Source organism: Gorilla gorilla, chromosome 1 (assembly GCF_029281585.2).
Source record: "Gorilla gorilla gorilla isolate KB3781 chromosome 1, NHGRI_mGorGor1-v2.1_pri, whole genome shotgun sequence".
In the NCBI taxonomy this organism is placed as follows: Eukaryota; Metazoa; Chordata; class Mammalia; order Primates; family Hominidae; genus Gorilla; species Gorilla gorilla.
Window position 1 is genome coordinate 191,538,590 of NC_073224.2, and position 14,863 is coordinate 191,553,452.

Consider the following 14,863-nt stretch of genomic DNA (forward strand, 5'->3'; position numbering starts at 1 on the left):
AATTTTCCAAGTTTACTTCTGTTGTTGATCCTTATCCCATTGTGGTTAGAGAATATACTTTGTATATCCATCTTCCTAAATCTATTAAAATTTAATTTGTGGTCTACCATATGGTCTATCCTAGAAAATGCCCCATATATGCCCCATATATACTTGAGAAAAATATGTGTGTTGTTGTGGGTGGGTAGAGTGTTTGGTAAATGTCTGTTAGAGCTATTTGGTTTATTGTGTGTGTGTGTTTTTTAGGTTCTCTGTTTTCTTTCTTAACTTTTGTGTGGTTGTTTTAACCATTATTTAGAGTGGTTATTGATGTCTTACTATTATTGTAGAACCATTTGTTTCTCTCTTCAATTCTGTCAGTTTTTGTTTCATGTATTTTTATGATCTCTTTATAGATGTATAAATGTTTACAATTGTTACATCTTTTTGCCACATTGAACCTTTTATTAATATGTAATGCTCTTTTTTGCTTGTAATCTTTTTTGATTTTAAGTCTATTTTGTCTGATATTAGTATAACCACCCTTTCTCTCTTTTAGTTACTTTTTGCATGGAATATCTTTTCCCATCCTTTCACTTTTAAAATATGTGCAACTTTAGACCTAAAATGAGCCCCTTGTAGACAGCATATCCCCAGGTCATATGTTTTTATCCATTCTACCATTCTTTGTCTTTTGCTGAGATGCTTTAATTCATTTACATTTAAAGTAATTACTGATAGAAACTTATTTCATTTTGCTATTTGTTTTCTATATGCCTTACAACTTTTTTGTCACTCATTTTCTGCATTACTGTCTTCTTTTGTGTTTAGTTGCTATTTTTGGCAATGAATTGTTTAAGTTTCTGTCTCATTTCCTTTTGTGTGTATTCTGTGTCTGTTTTCATTGTGGTTACCATGAGGATTACATTTAACACACCTATGTTGTAACACTAATTACATGTTTATACTTTGTGTGCTCCAAAACATAAACTAATAATTGAAAAAATATACTAGTATTTGAAAATACATTGCAAACAAAAATGTGGAGTTACAACTGATTGTTATAGTAATACTAGCTTTTATAACTTCCCGCTTATTTACCTTTATTGAGATCTTTATTTCTTTGTATGACTTTGTGTTACTGTCTAGTGTCCTTTCATTTCACCCTTTAGGACTCTCTTAAACATTTCTTGCAGGACAGGTCTAGTGGTAATAAACTTTGTCAGTTTTTATTTATCGGGGGACATCATAGTTTCTCCTTCAGTTTTGAAGGAGAGTTTTGCTTGATATAGAATTCTTATTAGTTTTTTCTTTAAATATTTTGTATATACGAGCCTACTGCCTTCTGACCTCCAGTTTCTGTTGCGATATCTGCTAATAATCTTTTTGAAGACCTTTTGTAAGTGATGTGTGGCTTGTCTTTTGTGCTGTTTTCAAGATTCTCAATTCATCTTTAGAAATTTATAATGTGTCTCATTGTGGTACTTTTATATTCATTTTTCTTGGAGTTTGTTGAGCTTCTTGAATATTTACATTTATTTCATTCATCAAATTTGAGAAGTTTTCAGCCATTGTTTCTTTAAATATATTCTTTGCTCCTTTCTCTCTCTTTCCTCCTTCATGGATTTCCTCAGTGTGTCCATTGGTCCTTTTGATGGTGTCCTACACGTTCCTTAGGCTGCTCACTTTTCTTCAATTATTTTTCTTTCTGTTACTCAGACTCAATAATTTGTACTGTCCTATCTTCAAGTTCACTGATTCATTCTTCTTCCTGGGGAAATCCTCTTTTGAGTCAATCTAGTAAATTTTTCATTTTAGTTATTGTATGTTTCAGCTGCAACATTTTCTTTTGGTTCCTTTTAAATATTTTTATTGATATTTCCATTTTGTTCATACATTGTTTCTCTGACCTTCTCTTCATCTTTCTTTTCTTTTTGAGCATCTCTTTGACAGTGATTTTAAAGTCTTTTTCTAGTTTATCTGCCATAAGGTCTTTTCCACAGGTAGTTTCTGCTGATTTATTTTCTTCCTTTGACTGCAGCATATTTCTTGTTTCTTTTATCCCTTATGGTTATTTTTTGTTGAAAACTGGGCATTTGATTCTGATAATGTGGTAACTCTGGAATCCAGATTTTTTGTCTTCTCTAGTTTTTCCTGTTTCCCTAGTTTTTTGTTATTGTTTTCGATTTTTTCATTGTTATGGGCTGTCTTTGTGTTGAAGATCAGCCTAAAGTATAAATGTAATGTCTCCTTAAGTATTTTCAGAGCCTTCCCCTGAGCATGTATGGTCACTTTGTAATTTTCTCTGTATATGCAGTTGTTTTTCAATGTCTTATTCTTTAAGGCTCCCAAAAAGGGAAAAAGAAAAATAAAAGAGGGAAGAAGAATTCTGGTCCTTGGGAGGGGCTTGCAACAATGGGGTGAGGTGCAACAACATGGCCATAAGGCTCTTTATCTGCATCTCTGTTACTGGGGAGCAGAGTATAAATCTCCAATATTTGGAGGACAGGATTTTTTTTTTGCCCATCCTGGCAAACCTGTGTGCAGGTTGCTCCTAAAAAAAGTACTTATCTGCCTGCGGTGGGTTGGAGTTTGAGGGTTGGTTAGCTGTTATTGTACTAAGAGCTGAAATTGACTGAAATTGATCACGGTTTATAGTTGAAGCCTTCCCCTGGAAGTTGCAAACCTTTGATAGACTCTAGTCTTCCAAAATAGTTACATCAAATAGATCTATTAAATAGATCTGTCACACACACACACACACACACACACGTATATATATATGTGTATATATATATACACACACATATATATTATATATATACACACACCTATACAGTTGACCCTGAACTAAGTGAATTTGAACTGTTTGGATCCATTTTCTTCTGTCTCTGCCGCTCCTGAGACAGCAAGACCAACCCCCACTTCTTCCTCCTTTACCTCAGCCTGCTCAATGTGAAGACAAGGATGAAGAACTTCATGATGAATATGTTTATGTTCATACATATTTCCACTTAATAAATAGTAAACATATTTTCTTTCCCTTATGATTTTCTTATTAATGTTTTTTCCCTAGTTTCTTATAATAATATAATATATGTGCAATGCACAAAACATGTTAATTGACTATGTTTTTATGTTATTATTATTATTAGAGACGGAGTTTCGCTCTTGTTGCCCAGGCTGGAGTGCAATGGCATGATCTCAGCTCACCGCAACGTCCACCTCCTGGGTTCAGCGATTCTCCTGCCTCAGCCTTCAGAGTAGCTGGAATTACAGGCATGTGCCACCACGCCCAGTTATTTTAGTATTTTTAGTAGAGACGGGGTTTCTCCATGTTGGTCAGGCTGGTCTCGAATTCCTGACTTCAGGTGATCTGCCTGGCTCAGTCTCCCAAAGTGCTGGGATTACAGGCATAAGCCACTGTGCCCGGCCTGTTTTTATGTTATTATTAAGGCTTTGGGTCAGTGGTAGGCTATTAGTAGTTAAGTTTTTAGGGAGCCAGATGCATATGGTTCCATATGCATGGAGCTACAAGAAAGAATAAAATCATGTCTTTTGCAACAGCATGGATGCAGCTGGAGGCCATTATCCTAAGTGAATTAATGCAGAAGCAGAAAACCAAATACAATGTGTTCTCTCTTACAAGTAGGAGCTAAACACTGGGTATACATGGACACAAAAATGGGAACAATAAACACTGGAGATTTCGAAAAGGTGAAGGGAAGGAAAGGGGAAAGGGTTGAAAAGCTATTAATAGCTGTCACAGGTGCTATGTGCACTACCTGGGCAATGGAATTATGATTAATAGAAACCCATACCTCAGCATCATGCAGTTTTTATCCATGTAACAAACCTGCACATGTACCCTCTAAGTTAAAAAAAAGTTATATGGAGGTTTTCAACAGTGTGTGGGTTTGATGGCCCTAGCCCCTGTGTTGTTTAAGGGTCACCTGTATATGTAAATATCAGTGTCTTAACTTTTAAAATTTGGTTTTTACTTATATCAAAATTATGTCATTTTTAATTGGTTATAAAATTAGGTTGTTTTTCTTTAAATTCGTTATATGTATTCTATAAGTCTTATTATAGAAAACAGCAATAATGTATCCATTTCAGCAAAGTTTCCTGAACTATAGTTTGTAGTATTCATTATCTTTTTTTTTTTTTGCCTCAGTTTTCTTTATTAGGAACTACTATTATAGTATTTTGGATCATTTTGCCTGTTTAGTGTTTACTTTCTGTGCTATTTAAAATTCTTTGGTTTCTTTTTGATTAAAATATTCTCATTTTCTTCTATTTTAAGGCATTATATCTGTTGTATTATTTCTTCTCCTGTTTATTTTAATTCATATTCAGTTATGAAATGATTTCTGATTGGGTGTGTGGTAGCTCATAAATATAATCCCAGCACTTTGGGAAGCGTAGGCTGGAGAATTGCTTGAGGCTGGGAGTTGAAGATCAGCCTGGGCAACATAGTGAGACACCATCTCTACAAAAAAAATTAAAAATTAGTCAGTTGTGGTGGTACATGCCTATAGTCCCAGCTGCTCAGAAGGCTGAGGTCGGAGGATCACTTGAGCCCAGGAGTTTGAGGGTACAGTTAGCTATGATTATGCTACTGTACTCCAGCCTGGGTTACAGAATGAGACCCTATCTCTTAAAAAAAAGAAAAGATTGAACTGATTTTTTTCTCTATTTTTACTTTTTTCCTGATTTATATCATCTTACATCTATGTTTTTCTAATTTTGATTAATGTAGTTCTTCAGTTTCTTGTATTACTTCCTTAATTTTTCAATAGATTATAATTTTGCTCTATTTTGCTAACATGTTTTTTGGCTGCTGTCATTGTAAGAATTTTCTTCTTTTGCATATTATTATTTAAACAAGAACTTGGTAAAATATTTGACCTTGATCCTTTTCTTTGTTCATTTTTAATTGAATTTAAATTAAAAAAATTTTTTTTTCTTATCTCTTAGAAGGAAGATTGATTCAGGACAACATTTTAACTTCAAAGAGCTTCCGTATGTAGTGTTCAAAGTGTGGTGGCTTGCTTTCTAGGGTATTCTGTCTCTGTTCCATTTCACTTTTGCTAGTCCATTTTTTTCCTGATATTTTTATTTTTGTCCTGCTCAAGTTTTATTCTATTCCCTATAGTTTTTCCTAGTGTCTTGGGTTTTATCCTGCACAGGAACCCTGGGTGGTCAGTTTCTGTAGTTCTTATGGGGTACCAGGACTAATCTACCATCTTCAGACTCTATTGTACAACTTTTGAATTTACCTGCTATTGAAATGAGCAAACCCCTTTCCAGTTTCAACTGCTCTTTTTCAAATTGATCGAGTGTGCTTCCTCGTATGTGTGTATCGTCTGTTTAGGGATTATCTTTCCAGGTCCTTTAGATACACTCTTCCTTCTCCTTGTGAAGTGCCTGTCTTTTGCCCGTTTTTCCATTGGGTTGTTTGTTCTGTTCTTATTAATTTGTAGGAATTCCCTACATTTTCTCACTACAAGCCATTTGCCAGTTATATGTTTCAAGTATCTTGTCCCACTCTGTGGCTTACATTTTTAATCCATTAGCGATTCTTGTTCTTTTGATGAACAAGTTATTTTTAACACAATCTGACTTAGTAATGTAGTTTGATTTATTAATATTTTCCTTTGTGCCTACTGCTTTTTTTTCATTTTAAAGAAATCTTTGCCTACACCAGTTATGAAAATATCATTCTACATAATCTTCAAGAAGCATTTTTTTTACCTTTTACATTTTGATTTATAGTCCACCTGGATTTAATTTTTATATATTGTATAAAGTAGGGATAAAATTTGTTTTATTCATATATAATCTCTAATTAAACAATACGATTTGTTGAAAAGACTTATTCCCATTGCTTCATAGTGTTTATTTTGTCATAAATTAAGTGCCTGCTAGGGCACATGTAGGCATGTGGAACTTTTTTCTAGATTCTGTTCTGTTTCTTGGGTCTGTTTGTCCATCCTTGCATAAATATTATACTTTCTTAATTACTGTAGCTTAACTTTTGCTATCTGGTAGTTTAAGCCTCCAAGTTTATTCTTCTTTTTGAAGATTGCCTTAGCTAGTCTTTGTATACTAAAGTGTCTAAAGCAAACTACACTCCTCTTATGAATACACTTCAATGACTATTGACATTTGTATATAACCATATAACCACCACTCACTGAAATACAAAATACTTGCAGCATCTAAAAGGTTCCCTTCTGCAGACACATAGACCAGTGGAACAGAATCAGAGAACCCAGAAACAAATCCATACACCTACAGTGAACTCATTTTTGACAGAGGTGTCAAAAACATAACACTGGGGAAAGATAGTCTCTTTAATAAATAGTACTGGAAAAACTGGGTATCTATATGCAAAAGAATGAAACTAGTTCCCTATCTCTCGCCATATACAAAAACCAAACCAAAATGTATTGAAGACTTAAATCTAAGACCTCAAATTATGAAACTACTACAGGAAAACATTGGGGAAAGTCTCCAGTACCTGGGTCAGGGCAAAGACTTCTTGAGCACTACCCCTCAAGCACAGGTAACCAAAGTAAATGTGGACAACTGGGATCACATCAAGTTAAAAAGCTTCTGCACAGCAAAGGATACAAACAGCAAAGTGAAGAGACAACCCACAGAATGGGAGAAAATATTTACAAACTGCCCCTCTGATAAGGGATTAATAACCAGAATATATAAGGAGCTTCAAACAACTCTATAGGAAAATATCTAATAATCTGATCAAAATATGGGCAAAACATTGAATAGACATTTTTCAAAAGAAGACTTACAAATGGCAAACTGGCATATGTAAATGTGCTCAACGTCATTGATCATTAGAGAAATGCAGATCAAAACTACAATGTGATTATTGTCTCACCGTAGTTAAAATGACTTTTATCCAAAAGACAAGAAATAACAAATGCTGGTGAGGATGTGGAGAAGAGGGAACCCTTGCACACTGTTTCTGGGAATGTAAATTAGTACAACCACTGTGGAGAACAGTGTGGAGGTTCCTCAGAAAACTAAAAATAAGAGTTACCATATGATCCAGCAATCCCACTGCTGAGTATATACCCAAAAGAAAGGCTAACAGTATGTCAAAGAGATATCTACACTTCTACATTTGTTGCAGCACTGTTTACAGTAGCTAAGATTTGGACTTAGCGTCCATCAACAGATGAATTAATAAAGTATACATTTACTCAATAGAGTAGTATTCAACCGTAAGAAAGAATAAGATCCAGTCATATGCAACAACATGGATGGAACTGTAGATCATTATGTTAAGTAAAATATGCCAGGCACAGAAAGACAAACATCACATGTTCTCACTTATTTGTAGGATCTAAAAATCAAATCAGTTGAACTCATGGAGATAAGAGTAGAAGGATGGCTCCCAGAGGCTGGGAAGGATAGTAGCAGGTTTATGGGGAGGTGGGGATGGTTAATGGGTACAAAAGATAGAGAAAGAAGGAATAAGACCTACTATTTGATAGCACGATTGGGTGACTATAGTCAATAATACTTTAATTGTGTATTTTAAAATAAAGAATGTAATTGGATTGTTTGTAACTCAAAGGATAAATGCTTGAGGAGATGGATACCCCATTCTTCATGATGTGCTTATTTTACATTGCTGCCTGTATTAAAACATCTCATGTACCCCATAAATATATACACGTACTATGTATGTACCAACACAATTTTAAAAAATAGTTAAAGCAGGATGCAGTGGCTTATGCCTGTAATCTCAGCACTTTGGAAGGCTGAGGCAGGCGGATCACCTGAGGTCAGGAGTTTGAGACCAGCCTGGGCACCATGGTGGAAACCCCATCTCTACTAAATACAAACATTAGCCGGGCATGGTGGTGGATGCCTATAATTCCAGCTACTCGGGAGGCTGAGACTGGAGAATCACTTGAATTCGGGAGGTGGAGGTTGCAGTGAGCCGAGATTGTGCCGTTGCACTCCAGCCTGTGTGACAAAAAAAAAAAAAAAAAAAGAAAATTAAACATTAAATAAAAGTTCTGTTTTGCCCCTACCAGTCAATACCTCTCCCCAGGATAGTCATTTTTCTGTTTTTTTTTTTTCTTTTTGAGATGGAATTTCACTTTTGTTGCCCAGGCTGGAGTGCAATAGTGCAATCTCTGCTCAAGGCAACCTCCATCTCCTGGGTTCCAGCAGTTCTCCTGCCTCAGCTTCCCGAGTAGCTGGGATTACCAGCATGCACCGCCATGCCTGGCTAATTTTGTATTTTTAGTAGAGGTGGGGTTTCTCCATGTTGGTCAGGCTGGTCTTGAACTCCTGACCTCAAGTGGTCTGCCTGCCTCAGCCTCCCAAAGTGCTGGTATTACAGGTGTGAGCCACCATGCCCGGCCTACTTTTCTGACTTTTTATCAGCATTGATTAATTTTATTCTTGGACTTTATATAAATGAAATCATGTAATATGTATTTATTTTAATATGTTATTTTAATTTTTTTAACTAAACGTAGTGTCTGTTAGAATTATCTATGTTGTTATGTCCCAGTAGTTCATTCTTTAATGCTGTTTAGTATTACATTGTATGAATATACTACCATTCATTTTTCTATTGATGACAATTGTTTTAAATTTTGGATTATGAATAAAACTATTGTGAGCATTCTTACAAATATCTTTTGGTAAAGAGATATACTTAGTTCTTTTGGTATATTCTTATGGGTGAAATTTCTGAATCATAGGGTAGACGTATGCCTGTTTTTAGTTGACATTGCTGAATACTTCCCCAAAATTAACTGTACCATTCATGGTTAATTTTGAATATGTGGCATTGTATGTGAAAAATTGTAAAAATAATTGAAGGTGTAGTGTCTTGTTCTCTTTCTCCAGATAGGCTTTATGTTTGCTTTTTATTTGTTTATAGTAGGTTGCTAGTAGTACTAGCAATCCTTGATGATATCAATCCAGCGTCAGGCATTGAGATTATTTGAAGATGGACTTCAGTCCTTGTAAAGACCAGGTTCTTTTGAGTTAATCCTTATTCCTATGATCCTGTCTTTTGGGGGCCCTGTCCAAGTTGAAGAGACTTTATAAAGGCTTCCTCTTCTTGGTAGACCCTGCACTCATATTCTGCTTCTAGTCTGTGAGACCATAAAAATCTCAGCTCAGCTTTTCCAGTCTTTCATTTCTCTTTTCCAGAATTAGCAGATGCTCTTAGGGAGAAAGCAGCTTCAATGTCTGGTTCATCTCCCTGGCTTTGCCTTCTCCCAGATCTTGGCTTTGTCATTCGTCACTGCCTTATTAGCATCTCTGTGAATACAGGCAGATTTTAAAAAATAATTTGTCCAGATTTTCTTAGTCTTTTTAGAATGATTGGTCTGCTTTGTGTAAATTGTCATTACAGAAGCAGAAATCTGTTTCTCATTAATATATTTTCTTCTTTCACCCTTTCTATACTCTCCCATCCTCCTTTCCCCCCATTATGCCTGTTTCATTATTCCAAATCTGTATTGGACTGATAATGCATAGTTAAGCATTACAGCTTTCTATGATGTATATTCTTTCCATTTGATACACACATTCATATTCCTGCATATTTATTTTTCTAGATGAACTTTGAATCATGTTTGAGGGTCTAAGATAAATCTCTTTGAGCTTTAATTTTATTTTGGGAGAATTGCCATTTTTACATTTCCATTCTTCCCATCCAGATCTGTGATATATATTGATTTATTTAAACTTGTTTTCTTCCAGCTTGTTACTACTAATGTTTTGGGGACTGTGTGTATGTGTATATTTGCTGTATATTTCTGACTATATTTGTTTTTAACTATTATATTTTTCTTGCTGCTTTTGAGAGTAAGATTCTTCACCCAATTTGTTTTCTTTTTTCTCTTTTCTGTTTTTAAGGGAAGGTGGGGTTGATATATAGTAAAGTGACAAAAATATATTTATCTTATATTCAGTCATTTTACTGTACTTTCATATTATGTCTTAAGTCTTTTCAGTCCGTTTCAAATATTTATTTACGATTGGCTTAATGATCTTAAAAATATTATTAGTTTTCAATATAACCATAAAATGTGGCTTATAATACTACTGGTTCTTGGAATTTATTGACTTTTTCCTTGAACATATAAGATAGAGATCAAATATAACATGGCTACTTAAAAGGATTTGTTCTTTTTGTGTTGGTTACATTGAAGCTTTCTTTTTTTTCAAGTTTTATTTTATTTTTAATTGACATAATAATTGTGCATATATATAGGGCATCATATGAAATTTTAATACATTTATACATTGTGTAATGATCAAATTAGGATAATTGGCATATCTAGCACCTCAAACATTTATTGTTTCTTTTTGCTGAGACTGTTCAGAGGCCTCTCTTCTAGCCATTTTGAAATATACCATACATTGTTGATAACTATGGTCACCCTACTGTGCAGTAGATCACCAGCATTAGTCCATCCTATCTAACTGTAAGCTTGTACTCATCAATCAGTATTTCCTCATCCTCTCTTCCTCTTAACCTACCCAACCTCTGGTTATTACTATTCTGCTCTCTACTTCTGTTATATCATAGTTTTTTTTAGATTTCACCAGTGAGTGAGATAATGCATCATTTTTTCTTTCTGTGTTGTGCTTATTTCACTTAACATAATGTCCTCTAGGTTTATGCATGTTATTGCAAATGATAAGATTTCATTCTTTTTCATGGCTCAATAGTATTCTGCTGTGAAACTTTCTTTCTACATCTTATTTTACCTTATTTATTTCATTATATCAAATGTCACATCAAAGCTAACATGTAGTAGATTCTTAATATGTGTCTATTACTGGGTCAATGCTGCAACTTGCCTCCCTGGCTCTTATACTAGGTTAGTTTGTTGTTGCTTCAAGCCATGTTTTTCTCTATTCTCTTTTACCACAACAATCATCAACACAGAAGAAGACTTCTGTGACCAAAGTGGTAGGGGTTCTCCCCACCACCAAGCAAGCAATAAACTTCTTCAGCAGATACCAATTGAGTGTCCTCCAATTTAATTTTGACCCTTTCTACTTGGAGATAGTGTCAGATCCCACAGATTGAGGGGTTTAGTCCCTCATATCCTGCAGCCCCTACAGACAGCAGGCCCAAGTCCAGGCTGGAACTTCCTCCTGACTGGCTTGAAGTTGGGGTTCCCATGATCCTCTCTTTGACTAATTTGATAGAGCAGCTTACGAAGCTCAGAGGAACACTTAAACCTATGTTTACCAGTTGATTATAAAGGCTAGTATAAAGAATATGGATGAAGAGATACATAGCATGAGGTATAGTATAAGGGGCACGGAGCTTCCATGCCCACCCTGGATGAGCCACCCTCCAGGAACCTCCACATGCTAGCTATTCAGAAACTGTCTTCTTGGGTTTTTACAGAGGCATCATTACATAGGCATGATTGTTTAAATCATTGGCTATTGGTGATCAACTTGACCCTCCACTCCTCTCTCCTCCTAGAGTTTGTGGGGGGTGCTGCAAGTCCCAACTCTAATCATACTCTTGTCTTTCCAGTGACCAGGCCCATCCTGAAGCTATCAGTCAGTATTGGCATACAAAAAGACAGTCCTTTGGAGGGGGATGAAGACCAAATATATATTTCATAATATCAGACTGATAGATTCTCATGACCTTCAAATCAGTACCATCATAAATTGCTTCTCATTACTACCTTGGACTCCTTTTACTTCTTGGAAAACTTTCTCTTTAATTTCTATCATTGATATTGTAAACATATTCATTTTTCATATCAGGTGTCCCCTTGTTTAAACTCTAGTATTCTTAAGATGAAGAGATGATTACTTCCCATTTCACTGACCAAAATTGAGGTAATAGTATTGATGTGCCTAAGTTTATTGCACTCTGTCCTAAAAGTAACCTACCCTTACCCATACTTATCTTTGCCCAGTCTTACAGGATGAGGTTTCTCTGTTCTGTTTAAAGTTATTCTGTTTACATGTCTTCTTTATTTATCTCCTCATGCCATCTCTAGGAGCTTGTTCGTTAGATGTATCCCATAAGCCCCATTTTCTTAGTGTCTTTCTCGTTGCTGCTTTCTCACCCTATATAAACATGTTGTACATTTCCACCCTAAAAAGAAATATTTCCTGTCTTCATCCTTGTCTCCCTCTAGCAACTGTCTTATTTCTTTATTCTACTCCTCATTCAAATACCACGTATATTTTGTAAATCACTATTTTCTAGTTCTAGTCGAGTTGTTAGTGAAAAGAACACAGGTTTGAAGACAGTAATACCTGAGGTCAGGAACTGTTATCTTTGATAACATTAGCCTTTAGTCTCTGTTTTTTATCTGTAAAATAGAGGTAGTACTTACCTTGTTAGGGTTGTTTTGAGGATTTGTTTGAAGCTAATAGAAGCTTAGTCTTGACACACAGAAGATACTGTTTAAATGGTAGTAAATACCACTGTTTTGATTACTCATAAGTTTTTTGTTTTTAAAGTATTTTCTAGTTTGTAATCATGTTTTTCAAATAGTTGAGGTTGCAGAGTAATTGACCTCAGGAAAAATATAGTGTTAGTATATATGGAAAATTAAGAAACTGAGCTTATCCTAAGATTAACTCATTTGATTTCTTCTTCCCTTCCCTTTCCCTTTTCTCTTTCTCCTTCCCTTTCTTCTCTCTCCTTTTCCTTCCTCCCTCTCCTTCCCCTCCCCTCCCCCCTCCTCTCTCTCTCTTTCCCTCCCTCCCTCCTTCCCTCCTTCCCTCCTTCCTTCCTTCCTCTCTTGCTTTCTTGCTTTTTTCCGGGTCTTGTTTTGTTGCCTAGGCTGGAGTGCGGTGGCAATCTCAGCTCACTGTGACCTCTGCCTCCCAGGCTCAAGTGATCTACCTCAGCCTCCCAAGTATCTGGGACCACAGGCACATGCCACCAGGCCCAGCTAATTTTTTTGTTTTTTTTTTTGTAGGGATGGGTTCTTGCCATGTTGCCCAGGCTGGTCTCGAGCTCCGGGGCTCAAGCAACCCTCCCGACTTGGCCTCCCAAAGTGCTGGGATTATAGGAGTGAGCTACCATGCCCAGAAATTCATTTGATTTCTAATGAAATTTTATTGTATGCTCAGATATTTTCTAGAAGACAGGATTTTGCTTTGTGCTTAATCATTATAATTATTGTAAGGTCAGTCAAGTTTCATAGAAGCCAAACTCATATTAGTACCACTTCAGCATTTTCCCTTTTTTGTTCTTCCATTTATTGATAATGAGATTAGAAGAAACATGATGTATTCATAGGATATAGTGTGTTATTTGAGGGTTGATAGAAAAGTCTTTTCAAGCAAAAGTTGCTTATCCAGTGATCTATGATAATAACTAAGATTAGTTTAAATGTTTTTAAATTACCTGTACAGACACAATTACTAAAAGAGAATATAGAGAATTAAGAAATGCATAAAATACAGACCCTTTGTTTAAAAGAACATCCATTTTAGTAAAAGAAGAATCAGGTATGTAACTATATAATCAGAATCCTTCCATAGGTGTCCTGGCTTTGAGGAGGTCAGAGAACTATCGGATGAGTCATTCACATGGATGTTGATGTTCAAAATCAAACAAAAAAAAACCAAACAACAACAACAAAAAACAAAAATGTTTTTTTGTTTTGTTTTGTTTTTTTGTTTTTGAGACGGAGTCTCGCTCTGTCTGTTGCCCAGGCTGGAGTGCAGTGGTGAGATCTCGGGTCACTGCAACCTCCGTCTCCCAGGTTCAAGCGATTCTCCTGCTTCAGCCTCCCAAGTAGCTGGGTAGCTGGGATTACAGGCATGTGCCACCATGCCTGGCTAATTTTTTTGTATTTGTAGTAGAGACAGGGTTTCACCATCTTGGCCAGGCTGGACTCGAACTCCTGACCTTGTGATCTGCCCACCTCAGCCTCCCAAAGTGCTGGGGTTACAGGTATGAGCCACCTCATCTGGCCTCCCTGTTTTATAATTTTTAAAATAGTCTTGTGTTTGAATTGAGACTCAGATGAATTCCATACATTGTGATTTGTTGATGTCTCTCAAATATATATCTCTATTAATTTTCAACTTCTTTAATTATACATGATAATGTAGATACTCTTCTGTGTCGCAGTCTAAGCATCTTTCATTCAGTATTGTTCTAGGTATTTCACATTTAAACAGATTATAACATTGTTTCTAATTGTTGCTGTTACATAAAAATACATTTGATTTTGGCATATTATCTTTGTTTTAGCAACTTTGCTATATACGTTAATTTAAAAGAAATGTGTCTTTAGATTACTTTGAACATTTTGTGTTTGCATTGTCTTTAAATAATGAACATCATAGTTTCTCTTTTCTTGTTGTTTAATCTTTTAATTTATTTTTATTGCTTTATTACAGTGGCTCAGAACTCCAGTAAAATGTTGAAGTAAATGATAGCCATGAATGAAGTGTATGTCTTACTCTTTATCTCAGAGGGAAAGTTTCAACTTTCACCACTTGGTATGATGTTTGCTATAGGTTTTTGGTAGAAAGCCTGTATCACATTAAAAAAGGTCCCTTCTAGTCTTAGTTTGCTGAGATTTTTTAAAAGCATAAATAGTGGTTAAATTTTATGAAACACCTTTTTTTCTCTTTTATTCTGTTCATGTGAATTATGCTGCATTATTTTTTAATATTAAACCATATTTGTATATTAGTGGATTTGAGTTGATAATATTTTGTTTAGGATTTTTGCATCTCTGTTCCTGAAATAGATTGCCTGTCGTTTTTCTTTGCTTATAAGGTTCTTGTCAGGTTTTAGTATCAAGATTTTGCAGGGCTCATAAATAAGTTGAGAAGTATTCTTTCTTTTACTGTTTCCTAGGAG

The 14,863-nt window shown here is 35.3% G+C and overlaps 1 protein-coding gene across 8 annotated transcripts in view; it reads left to right on the forward strand.

Moving 5' to 3' along the window:
* The window catches only part of SPATA6 (spermatogenesis associated 6), a 171,734-nt gene that overhangs the window by 38,783 nt on the left and 118,088 nt on the right, over positions 1-14,863 (forward strand). Inside the window, exon 1 of one of the 8 annotated variants that reach the window (XM_055358820.2) lies at positions 14,421-14,496. The exons of the other annotated variants lie outside the window; for them this stretch is intronic. Within the exon in view, the coding sequence (XP_055214795.1) occupies positions 14,427-14,496 (70 nt within the window). The 5' untranslated portion in view covers positions 14,421-14,426. Of the gene's footprint in view, positions 1-14,420; positions 14,497-14,863 lie in introns of those variants that run through there. 8 annotated transcript variants of the gene reach the window in all.